The sequence below is a fragment of the Colletotrichum abscissum genome (genome assembly GCF_030869225.1).
Source record: "Colletotrichum abscissum strain IMI 504890 chromosome Unknown Scaffold_44.1, whole genome shotgun sequence".
Lineage (NCBI taxonomy): Eukaryota > Fungi > Ascomycota > Sordariomycetes > Glomerellales > Glomerellaceae > Colletotrichum > Colletotrichum abscissum.
This window is the reverse complement of record NW_026850365.1, coordinates 1-27,974: the sequence shown is the minus strand read 5'-3', so window position 1 is coordinate 27,974 and position 27,974 is coordinate 1. Positions and strand designations below refer to the sequence as shown.

Sequence of the window (27,974 nt, the reverse complement as noted above, 5' to 3'; positions counted from 1 at the left end):
TAGCTAGATGGGCATCCTCATGAAGGGACGTGCTGTTCATGTTGCATAATTCATGATACCCCGATGTATGGATCGATCGGGAAGACATTCGAAGCACTCTTGCAGACATTTGATTATTTCGTGATTTGATACCACATTAGCATTAGGCTGTGAGCTTGGTTCTCCGCAGCCGGTGTTTCTACTTCTCGAACGAGTAAGTCTCAACCCGATCACAATGCAAATGAGTGCTTTATGGTCTCTCTCGAAACACGCAAGACAAAGTATTGTCTTGCTAATACACGTAGCGGAAATAGGGGTTCTCCTTGTCCGTCAAATCCTGAAAAGCAAGCTTGGCTCGCTCCTCCTCATCCACAGGCAACGCATCGCGTCGCTGGTTTTCCTTCCAGAGCACGTAGTACAACGCCCCGGACGCCAGGATGCAAATCACATAGCAGATGATGAGCCCGAGCCACAGCTCCGGGTAGTGCGATGCCTTACTCTGCGACTTTACGAGTTGCGGGCCGACAATGTTGCCTACGCAATAGGCGGCGAAGATGGTCCCCGCCATGAAGCTTTTCTTGGTGTGGCCTGCGACGTTGGACATGCCGAGCGTGATGACGAGGCTAACCACCCCGCCGAAGAAGCCCGTGATGGAGTAGCCCACCACCGGCGCGGCGGCGTGGTGCGTCCAGTCAGAGCGCCAGATGAGCGCGCAGCCTGCTATCACGGGCAGACAGCACGTCACGAGCATGATGACGCGGACGTTGGTGTAGCGCGTGCCGAGGTACCCCGTCGCGAGGATGACGAGGAAGCAGAGGCCGCCGAGGGGGAACTGGAAGAGGATCGATTGCAGCGAGGTGTAGCCGAACGTCGAGACGATGAGCGGGCCGAAGCCGGAGACGGCGCCGTTCATCGTGTAGGCGGAGGCCATCATCAGCGCCACGAGCCAGGTTTTGGCGTCGAGGAGGGCTTCGCGGAGTTGGTGCGGTTTGAACTTCGTGCAGCGGACACCGGTTTGGCCGTGGCGGAGGCGTTCTACTGCCGCGAAGCGCTCTTCGCGGGTGAGGAACCATGCCGAGACGGGGGAGTCGGGGAGGAGGAAGCAGGCTAGGCCGAAGAGGAACGTGAGGCATCCCGCGAGGAGGTAGATGTACTGCCACGGTTTGAGGTCGCCTCCGCGGACCTGGGCGAAGGCGTAGTTGAGGGCGCCGCCGATGATGGTGAAGAGGCCCGTGGCGCTGAACCACCAGCTCTGGCGGAGTGATTGTTCCGCCTGGGTGTAGTTCCCCGAGACGATGCACATGAAGCCCGTGGGGATGACGGATTCGACGAAGCCGAGGAAGAAGCGTTGGGCGTAGAGACCTTGGTGAGAGGTCACTGCGGCGGTGAGCATGCAGATGCCGGACCAGAGGATTACGATTGTGCCGAGGGTGCGGCCTGGGGAGTAGCGTTGGAGGGCGTAGGTCATTGGGTAGAGGCCTGCTAGCATGCCGAAGTAGAAGAGGGAGGTTGCCCAGGAGAGGCGGGACGTGTCGACGCCTGTTCCGGTGGGGAGGGGCACGGAGAGGTGGAGGTCTGTTGTCATGCCGAAGAGGACTGCTGAGCCTAGGATTGCTTTGTCGTAGTAGACTAGGCCGTCTGTTGCGCGTTAGGGATGGATCGAGGATGATGAAGGTGGTGAGCACATGTGAGAGGATGAGGGAAGACTTGAAGAAACTCAAAGAGAGTGAGAGTGTGACGAACATCCAAAAATCATGGCGGGTATGAGGAACCAGTCAATCTTCCGTACGGCGCGGGCGGCGACGGAGGGGTCGTAGGGTTGGCTGTGTATCCCGACCATGGCGAGGGCGTCGTCGTTGCCGGCACGGTGGTGAGATTCATCGGGGCCGGCACCGGGAGCGGAATGGGAGGCTTCGACGTCGGGATCGGGACCGGGCGTTTGGGACACCGGCGCGGGGCCGGCGCTGGTGGCGGGAAGGAGTTCCTTTTCGGGGTTCATTTTGCGGGATCTTATCACCTGGGACGCCGGACGGTGCGGTAGCGGACGAGCGGGGGTTCACCTTGCCCCGATGCTGGGGGCGATGAGACGAGTTTCAGAGGGATGGTAAAGGTTTACTTTTGGAGGAGAGGAAGTGAGTTGAGTCTCGAGTTGACAGGGGGGATGAGTGAGCTGAACTCTCTCGTCGGTCGTCTTTAGTCTTTAGGGCGGTGTCATTGGAGGGTAGGGCGTAGCCGATGCGCGGATTAAAACGGCAGGGAAAAGGCTAACGATGATTTTAGAATTTAGTCTTCTTGGGAACTGGGCTGGAATGGAGGGTGTGTGTGTGAGATGAGTCTAAAAGTGAGTGAAAAACAAAAGATCTCATGAGCAAATCATCTTGGCGATAGATGAGCGGTTTGTTCCGCATAGGTTAGACCCCCTTCTGCAAGTTGTAAGGCAAGCATTGTGAAATTGTCTACGAACTATGAGTGAGCTCTGAGACTATGAGTGAAATAAACTCGCAGGCGATCTTGTAAAACCTCGTAAGAGCCCCCCACGCACGTCGCATTCGTCGTCTAGAAGCTGAGCGACACTAGGTCCCAGTAGAAAGGTAAGGTCAGCGATGAAGCCGTCACCTCGTGCCCCTCATTTGCGCCGTCTTCTTGCTTCAATTGGTAGACCTCGCAGACTAATTACATAGTTCGCAGAGATTTCTCAAAACCCGCCAGGCTCAGACCCGATTAGTGGGATTGGGCGGGAGGGAATCCGGACTGGACCCCCGGGTACAATCGGGAATTGTACGCACCGCCGAGTTCGGTCTCGTCGCGGGAGACTTGTTGAGCTGTTTGGCGGGAGGCAGTGGGGGGGCGATTGGCGGTGGGATTGCCGTGAGTAAATTACCATGTTTGATGGGTGACTCTTGTGAGATGAGCAGATTTTCACACGGGTCAACCTTTTTCATTGTGTGAAGTTGTCAATTGGGGCGAATTTGTCTGAAGTTTGTGTGAGCTGTTCAATGGAGAGTGTATGAGGCTTTTGGATGATGAAGATTGAATCGGGGAGTTCCATCCGATGCGGCTGAAAGAGCAGCTGAGTGAGACCCCTCTTTTGAGTAAAGATGAGAATGAAGCGAGACTCGAGACGACTTCGAATCCCAAACACCAATCCAACTTCATTTCGTGAATCGAATTTCTCGTCCGATTGCCTCTTTTGCCGCTTCGGATTTTCATCTATTGGACATGTTGGGCTGTGTTGTAAAAAATGCCTCTTGATGAGGCAGGATCTCTATAAACGCTTATCATGAGTGAGCAGATGCTGCGGTGAGGCGCATAAATGTTTTTATGACTCTACCCGCTGTCATCATCTAGCGGCATTATATCGCGGAGCGCATAAGCATGTTCATCCCCAATACCAACACAGATGAATGACACGTTTAGAAACATGGATTTTTCATGATGGGAAACGTAGGCGCGCTGCAGAGGAGTTACATAAAATGCACAACTCCATTTTGTGCAACGCCACCACGAAACATTCACAACTCCAGTACGTACCTGCGAACGGTTGCGAGATGGTTTCCTCCTTGGTTCTTCTTCGCCTCATTCGAACGGGAGTCCAGAGCTTCCCCCAGAAAATCAGAAATGGGGGACCCGACCGCCGTCCCGCGGGCCTCGAGCTGCCTCGATCACATCGCGACATCCCACGAGACACCACACCATCTTTCTCTCACACATCCACAGAAGCTACTCGCCCCCGGGTCCCAAAACTCTCTTCCGCTGTGCGTCTTGCGGCCCATGCTGCCACGAACTTGGGAGCCTGGGCCAGGCTTGGCTTTCCAGGAAGGCTGCCCTTCGCTGTCTCGAGTTGGGAGACCTGTTAACTTTGCCATTTCGCTCACTTTGTAGTTGATATGAGCGCCGTTGGTGGATGGATGCCACCTCGTGCCGGTAGACGTTGAGTTGATTCTATTCAGATCACTTATCGTGTACTTCCATGCTGAGATCTAATCAGATCATACCCTTATAAAACTGATGAGACCACTGAGCAATGTCTAGAAGCAAGAAATGATTTACTTATTAATCGCAAAAATCCGCCCTCTCGGTATCTTTCTTTTCCTGGGTATCCAGGCTCTCGTGCCTTGTCTTGTCAGTCAGAACCCATGCGTCCTCCATAAGTACATGATCTTGGCAGTGCCATTATTAACACTAGGTTACAGTAATGAGCCACTCCCTTTCCCCTATCTCTTCGCCACCATCTGACTGCTTCTCTCCCGTCTGTCTCCTCTCTCTCTCTCTCTCTCTCTCTCTCTCACCAGGGAGGGCTCAACTGTGATTAAACACTAGGATCATTGAAGCTTGGCCGCGTTTCTTTCGGCCTTGTTCTCTTTCCACCACTTTTGCTCGCGTTTGATCGCGTACTCGATCCAAAATCTCGCAGTGACACCCCAGATTATAATCCATCCAAACAAGACGCCCAACGTCGTGCCAAACGCGCGTTCAAACTCCAGGTTCCAAATGATGCCGGCCACGTAGCCAATGTACGCCGTGCAGCCGCCGATCCAGAAGAGCGTCAACTCAAGAATCATCTTGCGGAACATCATCGACTTGTCGTACCGCTCGACATATCTTTTGCGGAACTCCCTGTTCTGCGCTCCGTCGACGGCGAAGAAGTCTTCGGCGGCATAGTAGACGATGGGCTTGAGACGTGTGCCTTTGGGGTCCGAGTTGATACGGAACGGGATCTTGATCGGGATCAACGTCGCAAAGGCAATGACGTCCAGGACCATGAACATGAAGGCGGGAGAGTACAGGTACAGCCACTCGACAACGTCCGGCTCGTAAACTGTGGTTGAGCAGACAAAGGGGACCAAGGCGGCAATCAGACCGAGCGCGTAAACCCAGGTCGTGGCGTCCAGCTCCCACCAGTGCTTGGACAGCAGCGGCGCGCACTCGTCGAAGCGGGCGATGAGTCGATATACTCGCACAATGAGGATGTACACTTCTCCGAAACCGAAAGCAATAATGGCAAAACCGAGAATTCTACTCTCAACCGTCTGGACGGGAGGGAGTCCGCATTCCACGCCCGCGTCGTAGGCAGACTGACACGCGGCGCGACGATCGTTTCGTCGGGCGCGAAGCCAACTGTAGTAGATGCAGACCGGCAGCGCGAGATCGAAGAAGAGAATGACAAACGGGCCGATGGAGATGGAGATGTGTTCCGTCCAGTCGACGTACTTTGTCAGGGGCTCGAGCTCGTCGTCGTCGCCGGGGGTCTCGCCCGTTCCCGCAAGGACTCCTGCCGCCGCCGGATCAGTCGTGGTCTTTGGCACGCCGTCTCGACCGAGCATCTGCGCCGTGCTCTCGCTGACGGCCGTGATCGTGGAGTCGCGGAATGCCTCACGGTTCTCGTCGCCGGGCGCGCGCTCCCTGGCGATCGCCGCGTCCGACGCAGCGGTCGGGGCGTCGGCTGTACCGCCGCCGCCGGCCACGGCCGCTTCGTTGGAACCCCTCCTGCTGCCCTGCTGGGATCCGGCTCGGCTTCCCTGTTGCGATGATGATCCTGCGACGACTGCTGCCCGGGTTCCCTCGACGGATGGTTGTCTGCTCGGAACCTTTTGTGAAGCTGGTTTGCTGCCGTTGTCTCTTCCGGCGTCCTCGCTTGGAGCTCTGTCTTCGGACGGATGGCTTTTGCCCGAGTTCGAGGTGCTGGGTGGCTGTTCTTGCGGCGCGTCTTCGAAGCTTGCCTTTGACGATGTTATTTGCGCGCCTTCGTTGTCGCTGGTGATATCAGCAGCAGCCGCCGCCGCAGCGGCTGGCTCGTTGCTTCCTGACTGCATTGAGGCAGCTCTACTCAATGTCTCTTTCAAAGAGTAAGGCTTCGTAAGTAAACGGAGGATCGGGAGAAGGGAAGGGAAAGTAAGAGAAAAGAACGACTGAAAGAGGAGCTCGTTTGCGCGCGCGCCGGAAAAGCAGCAGCGACAGCAATAACAGTAACTTTCGACAAGCTTGATCTGAGTGACAAGCAGAAACCAGAGCTCTCTCGCCTTACCTCTCCCTCCCTCTTACCAACCACACGAAGCGGCGGTCAACTACTTCATATGGAAAGGTGTTCACTGGCCAAGCAGAGAGAGAGGTGTGTGTGGTGGCGCGGATCCCAGGTGCACGTTCGCCCACCGTCGCAACACGAATCATGAGGGCAGCATGAAATGCATCGCGACATCAGACGGATGCCTGACCGGCCGGTCCCTGGTTTCGTAAACGTGCCCAGGTGGTATCTGAGCCATTCTAGAGGATGTTCCTTTTCGGGCTCCGAGCAGCAGCGGTCAGCGGCGGGCTGCCAAGAAAGCTGTAGCATCTGTAGCAGCACTTGCTGCAGGAGCAATAGCAGGACCGTTGTCCTCGGATTCTCCTTTGACGGACTGGCGGAGCTTCCTTGGTCCTGGGAAGCCGTCCTAGTCGCGTGGTTGGCACCGGTCACAATGTGGTGTTGGCTTCAAGTGTTTGGTATCCTCCCTCCATTGCAAACTTTGGCCGGCATTAACCCAGAGCTTCACCTCAATCAGCAACGCCAATGCTCTGGACTCTCTTTGCCCGCGTCTACCGCCTCCATCCCACCCACCCCCCTTTGTGGGTTGTGGGTTGGGAAAGGCAAAATAAATCACCGAATGAAAGGGGATAGGAGTGGTGTCGAGCTGACAAGACAAGACACGATACTTGGCGCCGTGGCCCCCAAGCCCCCCTTGGCCAGAACTCGCCAGGGCCAAGACCTCTCAGTTCTGTGAGACATGAAGTATGTTTCCCGGGATCTAGCCAGACTCCAGTCGGAACATGAACTTTCGGAGGATTTGGCTCTCCACGATCGGCGACGGACTCCGTTGCGGAACACGTCGATTAGCTCCCGACACAGGGGCCGACCCTGGCGTCGGCTCTCCCTCCCACGCCGCCCACTTTGCAGCTTCTGTGATCGACTTTCGGCGCCCCTTGGTGAGAGCAAAAGGACCTACTAACGTACTTGTGACTAAGAAATTGGGGAACAGCCGGCGCCCCCGGGGTTCCCATGCTCTTGACTCGAGCCAGAACCGTTGTCCGCTCGGTTGTGTTCAGTTCTAGCGTCAAACGCTAGTGCGGAGTCAAGTCCGGACATCAGAGCACATGGGACGCGTTAGTAGAGACCATGAAGGCATAGAGAGAGAGAGAGAGAGAGGGAGAGACAAAGGCGTGGCAGCAGAAGCACAGAAGAAGCACGGCAGAGAAGCGCATGCACGCTGTGTTCAACTGATCAAGGGCATATTCAGCTGAGGTATTGTAGGAAAGGGAGGGAGCTGTGGCATTAGAGGGGGGAAGGGCACAAGTTGCATTCAGGCCCACCCGACCTTTTTCCTTTGCCAATGCAGAGCTTCATCCCAGAAAGCTGGTCCAAGTCCTCCCTTATTCTGCAACTTGCAGCAGAGGCACAGGATCAAAGCGCAAGGAAAGCTCCCCCAAACGTCCAGTTATCCAGTTTCTTGCCCCCAATTCTGCATTTCCCCATTTCGCGAGACTCTCCCATGTTTCCTATTATTCAATGCAGGCATGCCATGGCTTACATCAAGGTTCTACCCTGGTCTGACCTTTGAAGGATATATAGGGGCTTTTTGTCTGGGTCGTTTAGAAGTCGATGGATATCCCATGAGCCCGGAACTCATCTGGCATCTAGACCCTCTGGCTTGTCTCCATCATTCCCACGTTCCGGGCCCATCCAGAACTGTGAGGAGTCGAGACTAACGCAGCTCAGAGCTACGCTTCGGCCTTTGCAACTTGACGGCCGAATCAAAAGGTTTGTGAAGAAGCGTTGTTGGTGCTGGAACCGCCGGACAGAATTTCGGACAGGTAACATGGAACTGTATCCGAGTGCCCGGTCTGCCCAGGTCTACCTTTCCCTCAACCTAAAGCGTCTATTCGCACGATTAGGCGTGTCGGACCACGGGATGAGGGCAAACTAGCCGGTATTCATTTGACACGCAGCGACTTTCTCTGCTACTGTCCATCCATCCACCCACTCATCCCCCCTCTTTTTTGATCTTAACTAGGGATTGATGTCTTCATGATACAGGAGAAGCAACATGACTCTCCTGCCATCCAAACGCAGCAGCCCATTCCCTCCCCTCCTTTCCCATGTTTATGAGCTACCACATCATAAATCGCCCATCGCCGGTCCAGAGTGCCTAGGCACCAAACGTATTCAAGGATGCGTTGATCAACGCCGTCAATGGGATTTCCCGCGGCCTCCTATGACTCCATTTAAGAGGTCCCTCGGGCAGTTTTAACCTTAGGGTCATTGGCTATGGCTCGCCTTACGGGCGCCCGCTCGTGGCTGACGGGCATCCTCTTCGCGGAGATCCTGATTCTGATGTGTCTTGTGCTGGGAATGCTATGGATTACCTGGGTTGAAGACCGGGCACACAACCTATCCGTCGCTTGATAGTTGACTTGCGCCACCTCGCGTGTGCCCATCACCCGTCCGTCTTCTTTAGCCGCCGGCGCCTATGACCTGTCAAAGAGTCAGTCCTGTCAGACTATCCATGTCATATGTGAAGCTCCCGTCGCTTTCGAGGCCGAGTAACATCGCTCGCTGCAAGATGCAGATTGCCCTCCCTCCGGGGCTCCGGGTCCGTTGATCCCACATCGTGAGATGTGAGATGTGGGACGTGAGATCAGTCCTACCTACCCTTTCACCACATGCCTATATGTAAAGTGCATACATACGTTACTTCACTTTACCTTGCCTACCTGCACATGACGGCCCGCCGGATCGCGACGTTGTACGCATTCTGTAGTATCAGACGCCCCGCTCCGCTTGGTCGGCGGATGACGCAGTAGATGCGACTTCCGAGCCTCCTGACCTTTCCTCAGTGCTCACAGATGGATCGAGAAAGATTCCAAACACGTTCCACGGAAACATCGGAGCGAGAGTTCTCGACGCAAAAAAAGACGTAGCACTGGGGCCATCAACCGTGCCCTCGCCGTACCTCCGTGCCCTCGCCGTACCTCCGTCCCTTGCCGTCCTAGTGCCTTTTATTATTCCCGTCTTCTATCTTTCTTTCTAGATCGACGGTAGAACAAGCGGGCTGTGTCAGATCCCCATTTCCCCTGCCACGCGATTCATGGAAACATCACTGTCAGAGCGCCCGGCGCGCTGGGTCCGTCGTTACATCGTCAAGGCTGAGAGGTGCAGCAGTGCAGCTAGCACGGCCTGTACGCTAAGCTATTGGGGATTGGTGAGAACAGACTTGACTCGGATCGGGCAGCTACTGCGAATCGTAGAGGAGGATAGGACAAAATTAAGATCGTTGATGGGGCGAACGCCCTTGTCGTCTTTCACATGTGAAGTGGGTAAGAATATGGTTCTTTCGTTCATCTCGTGATGGGTTCGTCGGTTGACATAGCCCCCCACAGCACGGAGCAGGCGACGCTCATTTAGCACGTGTTCTAGACAATATTACGTGCACGTCTCAAGCGTACCTGGTCAATTCAACAGGCATGGGATAATTCGTGAGAGTCAAGATCGAAAATTCAAGATGAGAGACAAATTCATCGGCCGCCCCGACTAAGAACCGTTTCATGTCGGGGGGCCAGGGGCTTGGCTGAATCGGAGCGAGTCGGTTTGCAAACGGAATGTAACCTCCTGTTGCTTCAAAGGAAGAAGACTAGCTTGTCACAAAAATTCTAGAACATAGTCACGTATTGTACAGGAATAGCACGCGCATCTCATGGACTTGGCGATGCGAAACGTTCTAGACCTTTCCTACGTACTCATCTGGAGGTTAAGCGGCATCATGCCACTGCAATTTTTGGAAACAAATTCATTGACGTAAGTGGCTTGAGAAGGACGGGCTAATTATTGAGGTTTTCATCGAGATGCTCATAATGGACTTCAAGATTCTCTATCCGTACCATACTTGCCTAAGGTGCTTGCATTGGCTGTTCTACTCAGTGTGTTATTATTCATCAAGCACTCATGTAGGAACTCATATCGACTTCAAAATTTGGTTTGAAGATGATGCTGACAATTTCAGAAGGAGGTAAGGGGGTATCACGATCAATCTGTTATTCTAAAGAAATTAGGGTGATATTAGGAACTGCTCGATCGTTGAGCGAGCTCAAGATCACCATGTAGACTGTTGAGTTTGACTATCAATCATGAAGGAGAGTGACATTCCAAGTGCGACTCACTTCACATTGGAGTTTGATAAGAACGGTCATGATGGTCTGAAAGATAAGGTACCTTAGCTCATAAAGCGATTTGACAAGATCGTCTTCGGCCGTGTAAGCGCACCGGGTGTGTAAATGTACATGTATGCTGGTATACTATTTCCTCGTTGCTTCCTATCGTGTAAGCTCAGGTCCTCCTCTTGCGCAATCATAGATCTTCCACCATATCTCTTCTATCAAAGTGACCCTCTATTGCTTGCTCTTGCCAAGCTTGGCCTTGATCTCAGCCACAACGGCAGCGGTGACCTCTTTCGTCGTCGCCTTGCCACCGAGATCGGCAGTGACAATACCGTTGCCGGTGACGTTCTCGACGCATTCCATGAGTTGCGTCGCGGCCTCCTTCTCACCGAGCCACTCCAGCATCTCGGCAGCGGTCCAGAAGGTCGCAACGGGGTTGGCGACACCCTTGCCGGTAATGTCAAAGGCGGAGCCGTGGATGGGCTCGAACATGGAGGGGTTCTTGCGGCTGGGGTCCAGGTTGCTGGTAGGAGCGATACCGATGGAGCCAGCGAGGGCAGCAGCGAGGTCGGAGAGAATATCGGCGTGCTGGAGCCTTCGTTAGTCCCCTAATCATACATAAACTAAGTTGACAAGCATGTACTTACCAGGTTGGTGGCCACAATGGTGTCCAAGCTCTTAGGGTTAAGGACCATTCTTGTCGTCATGGCGTCAACGAGCATTTTGTCAAGAGAGACATCGGGGAAGTCCTTGGCAACCTCATAGACAACCTCATCCCAGAGAACCATGCCGTTACGCTGGGCATTACTCTTAGTGACAAAAGTGAGAAGCTTGCGGGGACGGCTACGGGCCGTCTCGAAAGCAAAGCGGATCAGACGTTCAACACCGTGGCGGGTGAAGATTGAGACCTCGGTGGCAGTCTCCCAGGGGAAGCCGCGGTGCGAGCGACCACCCTGGCCGGCGTACTCGCCCTCGCTGTTCTCACGGATGATGACCCAGTCCAGATCGCCCTCGGCGCAGTTGCGGAGGGGAGACTGGGTACCGCGGAGGACACGGGTGGGGCGAACGTTGGCGTACTGCTGGAAGGGCTGGCAGATTGCCAAACGGAGACCCCAGAGGGAGATATGGTCGGGGACATCTGCGCCGGTTAGTGGTGTGCACGGGTTGAGTCTTGACTTGCGGAGATAACATACCGGGGGCACCGACGGCGCCGAAGAGGATGGCGTCGTGCTTCTTGAGCTGCTCAAGGCCGCCGTCCGGGATATACTTTCCGGTCTTCTTGTAAGTCTCGGAGCTCCAGTCGTAGTCGGTGAAGTTAAGGTCGAATGTGCCAAGAGTCTCGGAAAGAGCCTTGAGAACTTCCACACCGGCCTCGATGACCTCCGGGCCGATGCCATCAGCCCCCATGGAGGCGATGCTGTAAGACTTTTGGGCGGGGAGCGCACTGGGCGACATCTTGAACGAATGGGAGGGGGTTAAGGTGGGTGGATGTGTGTGGTGATACTATGATATGAGGGGTTAGAGTCGAGGGGTAATTACGGTTCGTTTCTTTCCCTTGATTACAAGATGAGATAAATCTTGAGGTTGGTGGTGATGGCTGTGCTGCAGGGTATGTCAGAGCGCAGTGAAGTTGTCTTCTTTTGTAACCGTCAGACTCCCGCCGACAACGGCTAGATCACCGTCTTCATCGCCCACCATCTCCGGGAATGCGCCGCAAGTGTCGGGAGTTTGTGGAGTTGGGGTTCGTGGTGGAGGTGATCTGGGGTCCGGGGAGCGGTATTGACTTTGTCCGCGGATGTGTCTTCGCCAGCGGACAAAGACAAGTCCGCAGGACTATCATTTGACGGTATTGAGTTATTTCCTAGTTGCCTCCCACGCAACACAGGATGAGCCTTTTAACGCAGCTACTGTGAATCTCGATTAGTCTTACTCAGAGTGATTTACGAGCTCTCCCACGTTTGAAAGCATTTGAAAACATATCAAAACGTGCATCCCTCTAACGATAGCCCACGCACCCTCCTCGGTTTCGGGCTTGGGAGGTGTTTTTCAACTGGCAAGTCTTTTGTCGCCAGGTGGTAGAGTGTCAAGGCAATATCTCACCATGATTGACACGACAGCCTTGGAAGCCGTTATCCAGCAAGTCCTCCCCTCAATCAAGTCACATAGAGCGGAGTTGGCGACCCCCTTTATTCTTGGCCTTTCGGGCCTGCAGGGAAGTGGAAAGTCAACATGGGCTGAGGCTCTTACCAACACACTCAACGCCAAGTATGGCATCAACACAAGAACGCTTTCACTAGACGACCTGTACCACGACCATGACCAGCTGGTATCATTGAGAGATTCTAATCCCGGAAATGGCCTTCTCCGGACTCGCGGACAACCCGGGACACATGATGAAGATCTAGCGCGACGCTTCTTCGACGATGTGTCAAAGCCACAGTCAAATCAGACAGACTCAGAGCCCGTCAAGTGGCCGTCATTCGACAAAAGTCTCTTCAGCGGTGAGGGAGGCAGAGCCCCAGAGTCACAGTGGGACACCGTGCCGAGGAACCCACCTCTGGAGGTTCTCATCTTCGAGGGTTGGTGCCTTGGTTTCCAGCCACTGTCACCCGAGGAAGTTGAGGAGAAGTGGAAAAGAGCCAAGGAATCATCAACAGCAAACTCCGAGGACATTCAGCTATCCACAACGACACTAGCCAGCCATAGCCTCGAGCATCTTCAGCTCATCAACCGGAACCTGGAAAGGTACTGCGAGAGCTTCATGGGCCCCTGGCGCTTCGACGCATTCCTTCACCTCAGCACAGACCAGTTAGTCAACGTCTACCACTGGCGTCTGGACCAGGAGAGGGCGTTGCGGGAGAAGAAAGGTGCGGGCATGACAGATGCGGAGGTTGTTCGTTTTGTTCAGGGGTACATGCCCGCGTATGAGCTGTATCTAGAGAGGTTGACCAACGAGTCGTTCTTCCCACAGCAGGATGCCAGAAGAAAGGCTCATGTTCGCGTTATATTAGACTCTAATCGAAAAGTCCTAGGCGTCTCCAAGGCGTAGAAGGCATTTACAAGCCATGATTCATCTCATCTCTACAGTCGTCTGATATATGAACTCGCGATCATAACCTAGCGTCGTATTGTCTATCTCCATTTCATCTTCCAGATCACCTTGTGCGTAGAATATGCCCTCTTGTCAAAGCCTGTGGATCTAGACCTACTCGACTCATTTCCATGTCTCAATCTAGGAACATTCCAATTCATATGATCCCAAGGATCAACGAAACCCCATGCGCAACCCTCCATTAGTCTGTATTTTAGCGATCCGGGGTAAGTCAGTCCCACGTCTCTGGACCCGATACGCCCCCGCAAGCCCGTCCGACCGGATGGGTCAACAAAGTGACCCGTCAAATAGCCTTAGCAACACCAATCCAGATGAACATGTGCCCCTAGCTCGTCGAGTTCCCCCTCATCGTAACCCAGCTAAACGTGGTGAAGAACCTGGCTTGCCATGCCATTTCCCCGCGTCCCCCGCAGATTTACCCCAAATGCCCCGGTAGTTTCTTTGTCCGCGTAAGCTAGTATGAGTCCGGGGAACCAGGGAGACTTTTCCTCGTTTGTTTGCGAGGAAAGCCATGAGGGAAAAGGGACACCGGGCCAGGTTTCTGTTGGCGTAGAAGACAAAACATGGCATGATTAAACACAACCCCGTGGAGTTACCCCGGACTGAGCACAGATATTCTGGGGCAAAAGATAGGCATATCCAAGGTATAAGAGTTGATCTGACGCCTGTCAGTCTCGTTTCTTTGGAACCCACGGACTCAGCGATCTCAGCGGTCAACCTTCCTCTTCCTACTTGCTGCATATCACCAATCGTCCGAAATTCCTCCCGTCATCTCAATTGAGTCTGTACAAAGACAAAGACCACAATGGCTCACGAGAAGAAGCAAGATTTGGACCTTGAGTCTAAGCCCAACGACAACTTTGTCGAGATGTCGACTGAAGATGAGAAGGGTGGCGTGTTGCAGCCGGGAGCCGATTACTCTGGTGCTGTGGCGAAGACGAGCGCAGAAGAAATTGCCCTTGTCAGAAAGCTTGACTTTAGAATCATGCCGACACTTTGGTAGGTTCTCAACTTCCATATTGTTGATTCGACTCAATAGCTGACATGTCTTAGGTGCATGTACTTTCTGAACTACGTACGTCGAATTTGTGTTTGCTACGACAAATCCGAGCGAGAGACTGACTTGATGCACAGCTCGACAGAAACGCAATCGCCCAGGCCCGTCTGGATGGTCTCGAAAAGGATTTGGGTCTCCAGGGCTCACAGTACAACACTTGCATCTCAATCCTCTTCGTCGGGTAAGTTCAACTCCTCCAAACTCCAGCTTTCCGAACACAACGCTGATGGTACGACCTACAGCTACCTCCTTATGCAAATCCCCTCCAACATGCTCATGTCCTCGAAACACGTCCGGCCATCCATCTACATGGCAATCTGCATGATGGCATGGGCTCTCGTTTCGGGCTGCACCGCCCTCGCCAAGAACTACACCCACCTTGTCATCGTCCGCTTCTTCCTCGGCGTGACCGAAGCCCCCTTCTACCCAGGCGCCATCTACATGCTCTCCATCTTCTACACCCGCAAGGAAATCGCCACCCGTCTGTCTATCCTTTACTCGGGAAACATCTTTGCCACGTCCTTCTCGGGCCTCATCGCCGCAGCCGTCTTCAACACTATCGACGGCAACCACGGGTTGAAGGGATGGCAGTGGCTGTTCATCATCGAGGCGTGCCTGACCTTTGGCGTCGCCGTCATTGGCATGTTTACACTCGCTGACAGCCCTCTTACGACCCGCTGGCTGAAGCCCGAGGAGCGTCAACTCGCTCACGATCGTATGCTCAGGGATACCGTCGGCGTTGAAGAGAGCAAGGGTGCCAAGGCAGGCTTCATGCAAGCCATTCGCGACCCTCGTCTCTGGCTCCTCTGCTTCATCCAAAACATGCATCTCGTGAGTCCAATTCTGATCCTCCACCGAATGTTCATATACTGACAATGATCCTAGTCTGCATGCGGCTTCAACAACTTCTTCCCAACCGTCGTCGGCTCCCTCGGCTTCAACGACACCATCACCCTCGTCCTCACCTGCCCGCCGTACCTCATCTCCGGCATCTTTGGCTACCTCGTTGGCATCTCCTCTGGTAAATACAACGAGCGTACCTGGCACATCACCGCGTGTATGGGCATAGCCATTGTCGGTTTCGTCATCTCGTGCGCGACTCTCAACACGGCGGCGCGGTACATCTCCTGCTTCCTTTTCGCGTCTGGAGCGTATGCTGTCAACTCGTGCATCCTGGGCTGGGTTTCGGCGACGCTGGGATCTACGCAGGAGAAGAAGGCTGTCAGTCTGTCTATTGTAAACGTTATCGCTAATGCGTCGTACATTTACACTGCTTACTTGGTACGTAAATCCCTCGCGTCACTTTTTGCTAGGATTGGAGCTAACGATAATCTTGCAGTACCCCAAGAGCGATGGACCTCGGTATCTCACGGCTATGTCAAGCAATGCCGCATTTGCATTTGCTTGTATTGCTGGTACGTGGGCATTGCGGTTCTGGTTGGTCTCTACGAACAAGAAGATGGGCGCGAGCGGTACCAAGTATGCCTACTGAAAGCCGGAAGAAAGCATATGGTCACGCTGGGGAGAGCTTGCGCCACTACACTGCTTCAAATCTAATCATGTTGAGGGGTTGTATTGAATATATGATTTTCATATGAGAATGAGAGACGTCGTAGCTACATATGCTGTGTTGGCTATGTCCATGCTTTGTGTCAACCTTCATTCGTCAACATGCACTACTTCTCAAGTTGATCAACAAGTCGGCCCCGCTTGTCTCGTGAGCGTTGCATCCTGTGGGACCACGACCCGAAATGGCGGGTTGTCGGTGATCGTCAGTTCCAGTCTGTCGGTATCTTTTCCCAGAGCTACTGGTGGTGAGCCAGATCGCTGGGCCGGAGATCTCATCCTCAATAAAGGGTAGGCCCAACGTAGATCTTGGTTTCTGTTTGGTCCAACTCTTTGAAAGATCCATAGGCTCACTTAAAATAATACCAATTACCAATCTACATTCATATTGCGACCCGTGGAGTTGAAAACCAGTGGCCTTACGCGGTTTCCGAAACAGCATGCAAAAAGTTCAAGACTTATTGGAAACGGCGCTATTTCGCATGTGGAGTTGCAGAGACAAACTGCCTGCCTCTATTTACTAGGAACATGGGTATCAAAGATCAAAGAAGTATCGATACTCCAGCTTCTCCTCTGTAGTAGTCATGTACGCAACCTCAGCCTCCATCAGATTTCTCTCTGTACTCCTCATTAAGCATTACCGCAAATACGACCACGTAGGATCCACAGATGGATCAAACTGCGCCGCCGCCAGGAATGGATAATCAATCGCCCCAAAAGAATTGGCAAACAACTGATCATACCAAACCATAGACTCCTGCCCCTCGCCAGGCGCATTCTCCGAAGTCCCCATCGCAGGAAACGACGTAGCGGCGCTTAGCGGAAGCGAAAACGGCTGGCTGTCAAAGTTGGGAGAATCCTGCTGCGCAGTCGCCTGGAATCCAGACTGCGCCCCCGGCGTGCTCGCCGTCCACCCCGCGTTGACGGACGGGCCCGACGCCGGCGAGGCCTGCGTGGGCCATCGACCGGACTGGTCATCTGCCGGTCCTGAAAGTCCGTCGCTTTGGTTCTGTGACCAGATTGTATTATCTGGCGCGACGAGGCCCGGCTCGTCTGGCCGACCTGAGGATGCGGCGACAGAAGGGGAGAAGCGGGCTCGGAGGCTGGATCCGGTTGGCTGATGGGTGTTTGTCGAGTCGGAGCGTAGGCCTCTGGGTCTGCTTGAGCTGCTGTTCGGTCGAGCCTGTTGACCGAGGTCTGTTCGAAGATGGCTGTTTGGTGCAAGGTTGCTGGTGCTTGGTTGTCGTCTAAGAGGGTTGTTTGGAACGGATAGTTCTCTTACGGCTGCGGTGAGCTCGTCGACTGCGGAGAGGCAGTATTCGGGCCATGATGTGTCGCGAGAGGCAATGTGGCGCAGAATTTCTTTGCCTGATTCAACGTGTCTGCAAAAGTCAGTTTACTTAGCCCTCAAGATTGCCTTCATAGTGAGGAAGTTGAGTGGTATGCTTACTTTAGCGCACTGGCCAAAGGCAATTGCCGTTCAAAACCAGCGTAGATCAGAATGAATGCGCTGATCCATACAGCCCATGTAAATGACGGCTGAAGCAACGGTTCAAGCAAACACGCGCTCGTAGGATCGCCAGGAATCTTACTCTGACTATGATGCCTCTTCAAAGCAATGAATATGGACTTGGCAGCAAAGATGCAGTTTTGTAGACCAGCAGAGTACGCCGGGCTCGACGGGTCGGACGTCATCATCGGGCGATTGAGAGAGATCATGGACTCGTACTTTAGCAGAAGCAAGAAAATACGATGACCCGCAGAGATTGGCGGTTGTGGCGAGGCTTCATCCTGGGTATGTTCGTCTTCGACCGCGTCGTGGATCTCGTTTGACCATTTTGCGAGCTCTGCTTGGACGTAACTAGATCGGTCTGCGGTATCGTCGCGTGAGTGAATTGATTTATTCCGCAGCTCCAAGATTAGCCCCCGTATCCGTGCGTGCTTGACCAAGTATGTGAGCAGCTGTAGCCTGTTGTCTTCGGCGTCGGCAAGTGTTCCGTGCTTTTCTTCGCCGGGATAGCACACATCGACGTCGTCGTCCCGGATGTCTAGCGGGAGGCCTAGGGCTTGGCATAAGAATCGCTCCGTGCAGTATATGCACCAAAAGACACGTCGGCGCATGTGCGCCTCCTCTTTAGTGAAGAAGGGGTATCTCGAAGGGCACCGGTGCAAGCCTAGGTGGAAAGCCATTCTGACGATCAAACCGCCTAGTCTCGATGCCGAGTTCAGTCTCAACATGGAGACGAGAAACAGTTGTATGGCAAGGGCAGCTTGTGTGGCTTGGATCGAAGCTGGTTGGTAGAGGGCGAATTGTGACGCCGACATTGCCTCCTCGACTGTGCGGAAGACGAGGGAGGATGGGACTGGCTGAGAAAAGGGAGCCTTTTGGCGACTGTCAGCTAGAGAGATTGATAGTATCGACTTTACAATCGAGCGCTCGAGATGGCCGAGAGCAGCCACGCCGCCAGCACTAACTTCCTCAAAGAGGTTGAGTACATCTGGGGCACTGAGGAAAGGAAGCGTCGGGTGCCATGCTTCAAAGTAGCTCCTCGACCAGTCGACGAGTTGCTCAAAGGTCGGACTGAAGTCATCGCCTTCGGGTTCTGGTATCAACTCAGAGCTGCGCCAGAGGTTTTGCTCGTCTCCATCACGCGATGAGGTCTCCCGCTGGAGCTGGTCGTCTTCTCCGGGGACGAGGTCGCTAATGTTGTTAGTGGACTGGGATGTCCTGAGGGCGGACTTGCGGGCCAGCCTGACATAAACGCCCCGGATAAAGTGAATGCCGCTGCCTGAGCCAACGAAGCGGGCGGTGTCATGCTTGCCCGTGTCTCGCATCAAGCCATACTCGCGTGTGGGACGGTCTGTTGAGCCCGAGTGTTTCCGCTTGCGTGAGTGGTTGAAGTGTGCCGGGCTGAGGGTTCCCGACTCGGAGGTGGCATTGGGCGACTCTACGGCATCCATTCGGAGGGAGTGGGATGGCCGCTCTGAGGTGTGAATGAAGACCTGGGGATTGATAGCCCGTCTTCAGTGGACGGTTCGAGGAACGGTGGGGACCCAAAGCATGGTGTGATTGTGGAGAAGAGGGTAGAGAGAGAAGACGGCCTTGGGACACAAGAGAATTGTCCGCCGAGGTACAACGAGAGTAAACCTATGAAGGAAGAGAGGAGAAGAAAGGGTGAGGAAGGGCGGTCAACGGACGTTGTTGTGCGGAGGAGAAAATGGCAGAAGTGCCAGATGTGCCAAGTCTGGGGTAAGATCAGCCAACTATTAGCCTTTGGAACATTGTACGAGAGCGAGACTTGAGAGGAATGAGACTATGAGGACGGAAAAAAGCATCGTTGTCCGAGAAAGGAAACCAGCGAGAGGCTGACGCGCCCGCGTCGGGGGCGACGTCGGTGAGGGTGGGGCCATGACACGGCACGTTCCGGTGGGTGGGGCACCGGCGGACAAAGAAAACCCCGCACCGGCCATGGAGTTTTGTTCTTGAACACCAGTTTTGCGCCGGCCATGCTCGATGGACTAGGGAGGACGACAACGGCAATAGTGGTTTTCGATACGAAATTTTACTTCGAGTTCAATTTTCCAGAAAGAAGAGGGAATCGTAAGATGTCCCGAAACAGCAGCGAGAGAGAAGGCAGCGCTTTGCAGAGTCCCATTGCCTGCGAGAGTTGCCGCCAGAGGAAACGACGGGTTAGTCCGACAATGTGTCTTTAGGCGACTTTGACCACGGCAGTTGACTAATACCGTTCAAGTGTGATAGGAAGTTGTAAGTGGCTCCCCGGCACTCTGAGAGGCACCCTTGTCTGGCCAAGTCCTGAGGCTGAATATTCTTCCCCGCAGACCGTTCTGTCTCCAATGCAGCCACGAGCCTGGACGATGCCAATACCCAGAGCAAAGCAAAAGGTATGAAGCCATCTACAATCAGTCAGATAGCCATGATGAATACTAACGACAAGTGATCAGGGGAATTCCTAATGGGTATCTCAACAAGCTAGAAACCCGACTCGCCGAGACTGAAGCTGCTCTCTTCCGCGTACTCTCAGGACCCCTTGATCATACCCAAGGTTTCGACTCTGCCTCTTCACCAGCCCTCCTACCCCAAGCTGCATGGACACCAAGACAGAACAAGGTCGACCGTGTCAAGGAATGGGATAGCCTCCCGTTGCAGACACCTGACGATATTCAAGCCTGGTACCGGTCCAAGGCTACAGAGCACAATGATCCTGCCATCGACCTTCCTGCCGCGAGTCCTCAGTCGCTCATATCAACAGTATCGGATCCCATGTTTGCGCCTCCTCCGCCGCCAAGAGACCCTGGCTCGGTACCTGGATCAGTGTCAGACCACCAGGGCATTTCTGATGCCGTCATTGAACCTCAGCTTCGAGCTAAGACGCCAATGGTCTCTACTCCTGTGAACAGGGCATCGTCTGATAGCCTCAGCAAGGCCAAGGAGTTGTCCAAGTCGCAGCAGAACCTTTACTTCTGAGGCAGATGAGAGTATTGACACCTTTGTTTGTCAGACAATACCGTGGCAAGGCCATTAACTCAACCCAACTCAACTTGGGTAGCATCCAACGTTCGGGATGCGGCGAGAGATAATGCGACATGATTCTCGGGTTACACCAACCTTTTGAATATCAAAGAATTGTAAAGGCGGAAATGCGTCGCCTACTCGCGGCTTTGAGGGGCAGAAGAATTCCCCCGCCACGGCGCCGAGCTACCCCGCAGCGACCATTTCATTCCGCGGCGGCCCGGTTCCCACACCTACCCGCTCGGCTTGCGGCGGAATTGCGGAATCGCCCAATTCCAAACAGCAATGACCTCACACTGAGACCCTGAAGCTTCATCTTCTCTAGAATTCTTGAAGAACAGAGAGACATCGTCTTGTTATTGTCTATTGAAGCATTGTTCACTACCAATACCTTGAGCGAACACTCTCTCCAAACAGACAAACAACGCCATCATGTCAAACACGCAATCTTGGGTCTCTGTCTCCCCCAAAAGCCACTTCTCGCTGGCAAACATCCCCTTCGGCATCATCTCCACAACCTCAGACCAGACTCACCGGCCCGCCATCGCCATTGGCGACCATGCCCTCGACCTCAAGGCCTTTGCAAAGGCCGGCGGCTTCCACGCCCTGCCCTCCATCCAAGACCACGTCTCCGTCTTCTCCTCAACCACACTAAACGACTTCGCCGCCCTAGGCCGCAAAGTCCACAGAGAAGTCCGCACATATCTGCAGTCCGTCCTCGCAGAAAACACCCCGCACGCAGGCCTCCTCAAAGACAACGCCGACCTGCGCAAGACGGCCCTGATCCCCTTCTCCGAGATCCAGAACCACCTGCCCCTCGCCATTGGCGACTACACCGATTTCTACGCCGGCAAGAACCACGCTTATAACGTCGGCGTGCTCTTCCGCGGCCCGGATAATGCGCTGCAGCCAAACTACGTGCATCTCCCAGTCGCGTACCATGGTCGCGCGAGCAGCGTCGTCGTCTCCGGCACGCCCATTCGCAGACCGTGGGGCCAGATCCTCAAGGACCCCAAGGCCGAGCCCAAGGTGCCGACGCTCGCGCCGTGCCAGAGGCTCGATATTGAGCTGGAGATGGGCATGTTCCTCTGCCGGGAGAATAAGCTTGGTGAGCCGGTACCCGTCGACCAGGCCGAGGAGCACATCTTTGGCTACGTTCTCATGAATGATTGGAGCGCTCGCGACATCCAGGCGTGGGAGTATGTTCCTCTGGGACCCTTTACCTCAAAGAACCTGGGCACGAGTATCAGCCCGTGGGTTGTTCTTGCGGATGCGTTGGACGGAGCCAAGACGGCTGGTATCGAGAACAAGACGGAGTTGCAGCCCTACTTGCGCGAGAGCAAGAAGAACAACGTTCTAGGCGTCGACCTGGAAGTTGACATTATCAGTACGTTCCCATTCTGATCCCATGAACCCTTCCCTGACTAAAGATGCTAACATGTGTCACTTCTCCAGCTGCGAGCGGAAACAAGACCACAATCAGCCGCACCAACTCAAAGAACCTGCTCTGGTCCTGGCCGCAGATGATTGCCCACCACACAATCACCGGCTGCAACCTGCGACCGGGCGATCTGCTGGGATCTGGCACGATTTCTGGCACAGAGCCCGGCACCGAGGGAAGTATCCTCGAGCAGACGCAGGGGGGCAAGCAGGCCGTGCAATTGACCGGAGGCGAGGAGCGCAAGTTCCTACAGGATGGCGATACCCTCATCATCCGCGGCTGGAGTGGTCAGGAAGGCGCGTTGGTTGGATTTGGTGAGGTTTCGGGCAAGATTGAGGCTGCGCTGAAGCTCTTCTGATCGCGACAATCGTGATCGAGAGATAGAATGAGCATGAAATAATGAAAAGTCCTTCATTTTGTGCACATAGCATGCGAGTTTCATTCCGTGACATATCTGGTCATCTTGTTCACTGATTGATCATGAGATGGGCGAGGCAAATTTGGCTGCAATTGCTTATTAACTTCAATTGACCTATGATTACAGCTTATTTCGCCCTCAATTCATCAGGAGTATCAGGCTGGTTAAAGTAATGCGCCTTCACAACAGCCGGATTCTCCTTCAACCCCTCCGCAATCTTCCTCACAGTCGGATACGGGCTCAAATCAACCCCAAACCTCTCGGCATTCCAATACGCAGGCAACAAACACACATCCGCCAACGAAATCTCATCACCAACAGAGCACCTCCCCGCCCACTCCTTCGCAACAGCTTCATACGCCGCAAACCCATCCGCCATCAACTCGCGGTTCCACTGTTCCGCATTTCCGCCCATGGCCCTGATCCGCCTCATGATCCGCATATTCGTCACGGGCTGGATGTCGCAGGCGACAATGTTGACCAGGCTCCGGACCACGGCGCGCGTCTTTGCGTCCTTGGGGAGGAGGGGCGTGGTCGAGGGGTGGGCTTCTTCGAGGTACTCGAGGGCCGCGACGGATTGAGTCACTTTGAAGTCTGCGTCAGACCTGTTGACGAGGAGGGGCACGCTGGCGGAGGGGTTGAGGGCGCGGTGGGTGTCGGAGAGGTGTTCGTCTTTGAGGAGGTTGGTTGGGATTGTGGTGTAGGAGATGGATTTGAGGTTCAGGGCGATGCGGAGGCGGGCTGAGCAGGAGGAGCGGAAGTAGGAGTAGAGGATGTAGTCTGCTTCGGACATCTTGATAGTTCAATGTTGAATAACACGTCAGGTACTGAGAGTTGGTATCTTGAGATTCACTGGGGAGCTTCAAGGTGGAAGAAGGCCAGTCCAACAACACGTCTGGACTCGGGCTCGGTCTTATTTCACTGATCTTGTGGCTAATACATCACACGCGTGTAAGCATGACAATTCCGCTTGCTCGAGGGGTCTGCTTGACACGCGAAAGGCGTAGGAGAACCGCTCCTAGCCTTCCTATGCCGACGAGGATGGGCTCGGACGAGGAGGCGAGCTGCAGCCACCCGGGAGGTTCCTGCGGGGAAGAAGGATCCCAGCGGCAAGCCGACTGCGGGGAACGGCTATTGGCATCGTATGAGGAAGCTGTGGAATTGAGACCACTGATTGGTTCATTGTTCTCGCTCGGGGCTCTGCTCCCTAAGTCGAGGGCGGAACTGCGGAATGGGAGAAGTTGGCCAGGACAGCTTAGAGCTAGTTCCGCCATCGTTTTCAGATGGTTCAGCACTGCGGATTGACGTGAAAATCAGTGTGGCAAGAAGTTTCATTCGCATTGCCATTGTGGGACTTGCATAATTTTAGGCAATTAGAGAGGATGGGGTGTTGCAGGCGGTGCACCTCAACATGGAAGCTAGCGAGGGTGGTGAGTCGTGTGGCAGAGAGGATGAAAGGGCCAACATTCAAAGCCGCAGATGCACCATATCGTCAATTTCAGGATCCAAGGTATCTAGGTATTCGCACTTGACTAGACTTCGATCCGATGAGTAACTCAGGCCTGCCGCTACCTCGCCTAAACTTTCGCCCCAATTACTCTTCAGGCTCTTCCGCGCAGATCCTGTAGCTCATGATTCAGTTCTGAGATCTCATCATACTGCTCTTCAATCTTGTACACCTGCTCCACAATCTGGCTCCCAGTATCTTCAATAATGAGTAATGTCGCAAGATTGGCGCAGATCGCCGCGACAGCCCCGAGCGGGATACTAGACTGGGGATAATACGGATAGACAGGCGCGCTAGCCAACAGAGTGACAAAGGCTAGGGTAACTAAGCAGTTGAAAGTAATGGGCCACTTCGTCTCTATCCCTTTGGGAGGCTTCTTTCCTTCTTTCTTAAACCAACCGAGTGCAGAGAACCATTGCATCAGCTGAGGCTTGACAATGGCATAGAGCCCGCCGAACCCTAATAGTTGTTGGCTCAGTGTTGAGTGGAAGTTGCTGTCGTACATAGGAACGCCGTCTGGGGCCTCGCATAGGAATGTTGACAGCACTGTGAATGGCAGTGACACCACCACAAGCCAAGTAACGAGAGAAAGGCAGAGAGTGCGCCAGAGCTTGGGCTCCTTCAGGTTCGATCGATTCCTTGATGCCATAGTTTTGCCTCCACTTCTCATCTGAGGGGGTCTCTTTTGCAGCTTCTTTGGGCCGGGCCCTTTTGACTGTCCTGTCCGTGGCCGAAGTTTGTTCATGTCAATCGAAACGACCTCAATAGCCGAAGACATGGAAGGAGTCTTGAATATTCCCGGTTCGGGTACGAGTGAGAGTTTTGCTGTATGCTCAGTTAGCCTGGGAGGTCCTAGGTATGGCCAAAGGAAACAACATGAGCTTCGAATATCATGTTCCATCACTTACCTTGCTCCTCTTCTTCCAAGGTCGTAATGGCATTCCGGCACTTCTGGACATTGCCATCAAAGAAGTCAAATGTCGCATCGACACTCACGCGCAGCTTCTCCATGACTCCGAGGGAAACTTCTTTTTGGAGACTTTCGATCAAGCTTTGGAGCACCGTCCAGCTCTCTCGCGGCCATTGAAGCGCCGACTCAAACGCTGCAACCCTATCGCGTAGCTCAGAGAGTGTGCCATTTCTCCAGGCCCCAAACACCTTGTTCCAGACCCCTCTGTTGGGATAAGTGAGCAGCGTCTGCCCCTGCAGTAGGCCCAGTGCTTGATTTCCGTTCGGGTATGAGCTATACATCTCGAATTTTGGAAAGTTCTCGTCAACGTCCTTTAAAGTCGTAAGCTCTTTGAGCAGAACATGAAGTCGAACTACAAGCTCAGGGCTGTGTGCTGCGAGGACTACAAAAGCGGAGTTTACCCCTGGCGTAAACCAAGGTTCATTCCAGTGACCCAAGAGCTTCAACGAGGAGAGGGGGTCAACCTCGTACTCCAACTGGTAGTATTGCTGAATAGCTACTTTGGCACTACGCTGCAGAGCCTCCGTGGAGGTTTTGAGGATTTCAGGCTGGTCTAAGTCATCGTAAAGAAAGGGAAAAGATTGGCGATTTGCCTCAACATCGCTTTCATGGGCGCTGGTGCGAAAGCATGATTTGGCGCTATCCCAACCCAGCAGAACCGGGAGAGGATTGACTACCGCCTCGACCATTGTAACAACGTCACAGACGGGTATCTTGTTGCGCAAGATTGCCGAATGTTTCATTTGTGCCAATTGTTGGGGATTTATGTGCCCCTCCAGTTACTTAGGCGAACCATGAGGCATCCCAATCGTTGTCCGATGGCGCGCCCAGCCGGGAACTTGCATGCGACTAACGGACATAGCGCGACGAGCTGGAAATCTTCGGCCAGTAACATCTCAATCTCGCTCCTAGCGCTGAATTTCATCCAGGGTCTCCAGGCACTCTGATATATGTTGGCACAACATGATTCGTATCTATCGCAGGTCGTTGCCAGCCACCGGCGCAAAACGCCTTGCACTATCTTGCGCAACAAGACGAGGCGTCTCATATGGAAGCCTTGAGGCTCACAGAATCGTCTGGGTTGCTTGCTAATCAATCAGGGGAATCCGCCTCGGTGGATGACGACATCAAATTGAAAGCTGACTGGAACCTACTTGACCTCGACGCTACATGGCCAGGGAGAAGCGACAACGTCTGACTTTTGAACTTTGTCAGGATCACCGCTCTGAAAGGTAACCCAGTTTTATCATAGCGCTTAAGAACAAGCAAGAACAAGAGAGTGATAAGGTAGTGGTGTTCCGCCGTAAGGCTTTCAATGTAAGCCGAGCCTGAGTAGCTGAAACTGGTGCGTCGGCGAGACTTGCCTCTAAACTTTTCGGGAAGAGGATTAAAGTGCGTGCAGGAATAATTAATGGTGTAAGAAAAGCGGGCTACTCCGGGTCCCGGCATCATTGCACTCAATCTGAGAAACGCGCTAACGATATGCATAGATTAATCTTTGTCTTCCAACCCCACCTAAGGTCATATATCGGACGGAATAATTACAATGTCACTCTCAAAAGGACTTTGGAAACAACGCCCTTCGGAGACATATGGTCCATGCTCCAGAAGACTGCTAGGCGAACAATCCTAGATGTAGTTCCGAATAGAACTTTTCATCTGGATATGTTCGTCCCAACATCATGTGCCAGCCCCTGGCCAGCTCTCAGGGGTTCATTGTCTCTCAGGGGACTCAGCTTCGTTCATATAAAGCTGTTAGACTCTATCCTACAACCATTTCTCGTCTAGTACATTGCGCAGAGACGAAACAGAATTTACCTTTGAACCTTTCTGGTATTCATTTGAGCTCAATCAGTAACTATGAAGGGCACCAACACAGCTATTGGAGGCGTCCTCGCTATACTTCTGGGTCTAACCCAGGCGAACTCCGACATCGTTTCCCTCTTCACCAATGGCGCAGCCTACATCCAGGAGGCCAGTGCCACTCTCGTTCTCCCCAAGCTACCTAGCTCTGTCTCAGGAGACGTCGCCATATGGAGTGCCATCATGATGGAGAACCAGGCATCGTTCCTGCAAGGCGTAACCTCTAACTCTCCTAGTGGGTAAGAAGAAAGACGGCCTGCCTTCAAGCCTTCTCAAGATAATTTACTAATCGTGTTGCAAAGATCATACTGTAACGACGCAGGAAAGAGTTGGTGCAACTTTGCGTACACCCTGGTCGGTAAGTGACTTGGCCTGCAAGAATCAAGTTGAAACACCCAAAGACCCCGTCTGACATGACACCGCGACAGGCTCAAACCCGACTGTTGGTGACCCTGTCACTGCCTCTCCTGGATCCACAATTAGGACGCACTGTAAGTTAGTCCAGCTGGTAGCTAGGCGATGTGGTGACTGAAGAAATCGGCAGACAAGTTGAACTCGGCAACGAATCTCTGGGACCAAGATGTCTACATTGATAACAAACTCGCTTCCTCCGTCTCAACCAGTAAGTACATTTTCACTTGCTGTCTATTGTTTGTTGTAACAAAACTGACAGAGTCTTTGAAGGCAAAGGACAGAAAGGAAACATCTTTTATATTTCTATCGAGTGCGCGTCTGGTGGCTGCGCCGAGCACCCTGCGCATAGTAAGTAAATCAAGCCTTCCGCAAGAGGATTGACAGCTGACAATGAAATAGGCTGGGAAGATGTCTCTATTGTCCTTACCCAAGCTGATGAAAGCTTTGGGCACACCGGGGGCTGGGAACATGGGGCTACTGGCGGCGACATGTCATCTCCCGACGGCGGCAAGACTTGGAACTTCAGCACCCTCGATATTCCGGCGCAGAAGGCCGAGTAATCGTTGAGCTTTAGCGAGGTTGCATAGGTCATTTCCCATTTGGTGTACATATTCTCTTCGAGAGGCATATACAAGATTGCAAATTCTTTACCTACCATTCAGTTTTAGCATATGAATTTCCAAATATGGATTTTCCCAGGTCAGAAACGTAATAGTACTGCCGTATTGGTGGGCTTTGCTCTGATACAACGGCACGTTTCAACCGATACTAAGCATCGCTCATGCCATCACAGAACATAATCTGATAACAACGGTTTTCAAAACTCAATCACCTGATTCTCCTCCCAAAGTTCTTGAACCCTCTAGGACTGTGACTCGGTATGTAGCTTCCCAACTATTGGCTATGGCAGCCCTTTCTCGAATGCTTAGCT

At 53.5% G+C, this 27,974-nt stretch overlaps 12 protein-coding genes across 12 annotated transcripts; 6 read left to right on the top strand and 6 right to left on the bottom strand.

Moving 5' to 3' along the window:
* Positions 1–271: 271 nt before the first annotated feature.
* CABS01_13282 (major facilitator superfamily transporter) lies at positions 272–1,978 on the bottom strand (the record flags this gene model as incomplete). Its single annotated transcript, XM_060546626.1, has 2 exons — positions 272–1,617; positions 1,723–1,978. 2 exons carry the CDS (start codon positions 1,976–1,978, stop codon positions 272–274), a joined length of 1,602 nt encoding a protein of 533 aa, XP_060394958.1.
* A 2,323-nt stretch (positions 1,979–4,301) lies between these two features.
* On the bottom strand, positions 4,302–5,792 carry CABS01_13281 (uncharacterized protein; the record flags this gene model as incomplete). Its single annotated transcript, XM_060546625.1, has 1 exon — positions 4,302–5,792. The coding sequence occupies one exon, from the start codon at positions 5,790–5,792 to the stop codon at positions 4,302–4,304; it is 1,491 nt and encodes a 496-aa protein (XP_060394957.1).
* Positions 5,793–6,434: 642 nt separating this feature from the next.
* Positions 6,435–6,737, top strand: CABS01_13280 (uncharacterized protein; the record flags this gene model as incomplete). The annotated part of the gene is made up of 1 exon (XM_060546624.1): positions 6,435–6,737. The coding sequence occupies one exon, from the start codon at positions 6,435–6,437 to the stop codon at positions 6,735–6,737; it is 303 nt and encodes a 100-aa protein (XP_060394956.1).
* A 3,658-nt stretch (positions 6,738–10,395) lies between these two features.
* CABS01_13279 (tartrate dehydrogenase) lies at positions 10,396–11,619 on the bottom strand (the record flags this gene model as incomplete). Its single annotated transcript, XM_060546623.1, has 3 exons — positions 10,396–10,752; positions 10,812–11,302; positions 11,358–11,619. 3 exons carry the CDS (start codon positions 11,617–11,619, stop codon positions 10,396–10,398), a joined length of 1,110 nt encoding a protein of 369 aa, XP_060394955.1.
* A 646-nt stretch (positions 11,620–12,265) lies between these two features.
* On the top strand, positions 12,266–13,213 carry CABS01_13278 (uncharacterized protein; the record flags this gene model as incomplete). Its single annotated transcript, XM_060546622.1, has 1 exon — positions 12,266–13,213. The coding sequence occupies one exon, from the start codon at positions 12,266–12,268 to the stop codon at positions 13,211–13,213; it is 948 nt and encodes a 315-aa protein (XP_060394954.1).
* An 868-nt stretch (positions 13,214–14,081) lies between these two features.
* On the top strand, positions 14,082–15,825 carry CABS01_13277 (vitamin H transporter; the record flags this gene model as incomplete). The annotated part of the gene is made up of 6 exons (XM_060546621.1): positions 14,082–14,275; positions 14,330–14,351; positions 14,411–14,514; positions 14,576–15,164; positions 15,219–15,614; positions 15,673–15,825. 6 exons carry the CDS (start codon positions 14,082–14,084, stop codon positions 15,823–15,825), a joined length of 1,458 nt encoding a protein of 485 aa, XP_060394953.1.
* A 711-nt stretch (positions 15,826–16,536) lies between these two features.
* CABS01_13276 (fungal specific transcription factor domain-containing protein) lies at positions 16,537–18,860 on the bottom strand (the record flags this gene model as incomplete). The annotated part of the gene is made up of 2 exons (XM_060546620.1): positions 16,537–17,281; positions 17,350–18,860. 2 exons carry the CDS (start codon positions 18,858–18,860, stop codon positions 16,537–16,539), a joined length of 2,256 nt encoding a protein of 751 aa, XP_060394952.1.
* A 645-nt stretch (positions 18,861–19,505) lies between these two features.
* CABS01_13275 (uncharacterized protein) lies at positions 19,506–20,385 on the top strand (the record flags this gene model as incomplete). The annotated part of the gene is made up of 4 exons (XM_060546619.1): positions 19,506–19,589; positions 19,652–19,665; positions 19,740–19,802; positions 19,863–20,385. The coding sequence occupies 4 exons, from the start codon at positions 19,506–19,508 to the stop codon at positions 20,383–20,385; spliced, it is 684 nt and encodes a 227-aa protein (XP_060394951.1).
* A 477-nt stretch (positions 20,386–20,862) lies between these two features.
* CABS01_13274 (fumarylacetoacetase) lies at positions 20,863–22,229 on the top strand (the record flags this gene model as incomplete). The annotated part of the gene is made up of 2 exons (XM_060546618.1): positions 20,863–21,817; positions 21,886–22,229. The coding sequence occupies 2 exons, from the start codon at positions 20,863–20,865 to the stop codon at positions 22,227–22,229; spliced, it is 1,299 nt and encodes a 432-aa protein (XP_060394950.1).
* Positions 22,230–22,416: 187 nt separating this feature from the next.
* On the bottom strand, positions 22,417–23,082 carry CABS01_13273 (maleylacetoacetate isomerase; the record flags this gene model as incomplete). The annotated part of the gene is made up of 1 exon (XM_060546617.1): positions 22,417–23,082. One exon carries the CDS (start codon positions 23,080–23,082, stop codon positions 22,417–22,419), a length of 666 nt encoding a protein of 221 aa, XP_060394949.1.
* An 808-nt stretch (positions 23,083–23,890) lies between these two features.
* CABS01_13272 (uncharacterized protein) lies at positions 23,891–25,455 on the bottom strand (the record flags this gene model as incomplete). The annotated part of the gene is made up of 2 exons (XM_060546616.1): positions 23,891–24,621; positions 24,705–25,455. 2 exons carry the CDS (start codon positions 25,453–25,455, stop codon positions 23,891–23,893), a joined length of 1,482 nt encoding a protein of 493 aa, XP_060394948.1.
* Positions 25,456–26,626: 1,171 nt separating this feature from the next.
* On the top strand, positions 26,627–27,603 carry CABS01_13271 (uncharacterized protein; the record flags this gene model as incomplete). The annotated part of the gene is made up of 6 exons (XM_060546615.1): positions 26,627–26,868; positions 26,932–26,987; positions 27,058–27,120; positions 27,174–27,251; positions 27,314–27,391; positions 27,443–27,603. 6 exons carry the CDS (start codon positions 26,627–26,629, stop codon positions 27,601–27,603), a joined length of 678 nt encoding a protein of 225 aa, XP_060394947.1.
* Positions 27,604–27,974: the final 371 nt, after the last annotated feature.